The sequence below is a fragment of the Phytophthora parasitica genome, assembly GCF_000247585.1.
Source record: "Phytophthora parasitica INRA-310 unplaced genomic scaffold supercont2.30, whole genome shotgun sequence".
NCBI lineage: Eukaryota > Oomycota > Peronosporomycetes > Peronosporales > Peronosporaceae > Phytophthora > Phytophthora nicotianae.
Window position 1 is genome coordinate 465,124 of NW_008649016.1, and position 954 is coordinate 466,077.

Consider the following 954-nt stretch of genomic DNA (forward strand, 5'->3'; position numbering starts at 1 on the left):
GGAGGTTGAGCCATTGCACTGGAGCAGCATGAGATGTGCTCTTGAGCAGAGGAGCAGCGAGAGACATGAACATAGCCATCGGAACCGTCTAGGTGTCGCTAAATTCGCCAGCCGCACTCTCTGGTTGTATCGGTTTTTTCTCGTCGATCTTGTCATCTTTGACTTTCAGTACTGTTAAACAATTCTTTGCAGTAAGTCACACTTGAACGCGAACACAGTCGGTGGAAGCTGGCACTTCCTTTAAGGTCTCGCCTAGTGTAGTGCACTTGTTGGCTTTAGGATAAATGTAAACTGCTAGAACTAGACATACACGCCAACGCACTACTTTACATTGTCGCCACCAGCGTCCCAGACTACTCGACGACCTAGTAGAACTCTCTACCATAGTCCGTACCAACTTGAGCAGATGAACGCACACGAGGCTGCCGATCCACTAGTCGCTGGCTGCCGCAAGCATCTACCAGTTAAACGGCAGTAGAGCCCCACAACCGTAGCTTACTGCAACCACATGCTAGCGCTTCATCTTGATTACCCAAGCTCGACCGTTATTGTGTGACGTGGATGGGCTCTCAAGCCTCCACCCAGTTCAATAAGACAGCTAACACGCATTGTCAAGAAATGTGTCGAAGCCGAAGCAAATTCGTATGGTTGGGCTAGTCAAAGGCTTGTCAGCGTTAGTGATACAGAGTGGTGCGCAGACTTGCGGTGCGAGCTCCGATCAAGGGCAAGATTGAGGAGCAGTTATACCTGCTCGAGTCGATGGTGCCGGAATGGCTCACTGTGGTGCTCGACAGCGGCAAAGAGTAAATCAAGATTTCAACCAGCTGCAAATACAACACCGTTAAGGCCTCATTACGTCGCGCTATCTCCGTCGAAGCCTAAGTTGCAAACAGGATACAATCCCGTAAACCGAAATTATCGGAATACTGTCGCGTCAGAGCTCGGATATAATAA

General features: G+C 49.6%; 1 protein-coding gene across 1 annotated transcript; it reads left to right on the forward strand.

The window, feature by feature from the left end:
- Positions 1-561: 561 nt before the first annotated feature.
- Positions 562-807, forward strand: PPTG_23112 (hypothetical protein; the record flags this gene model as incomplete). Its single annotated transcript, XM_008908529.1, has 2 exons — positions 562-620; positions 687-807. The coding sequence occupies 2 exons, from the start codon at positions 562-564 to the stop codon at positions 805-807; spliced, it is 180 nt and encodes a 59-aa protein (XP_008906777.1).
- Between the last annotated feature and the right edge of the window lie 147 nt (positions 808-954).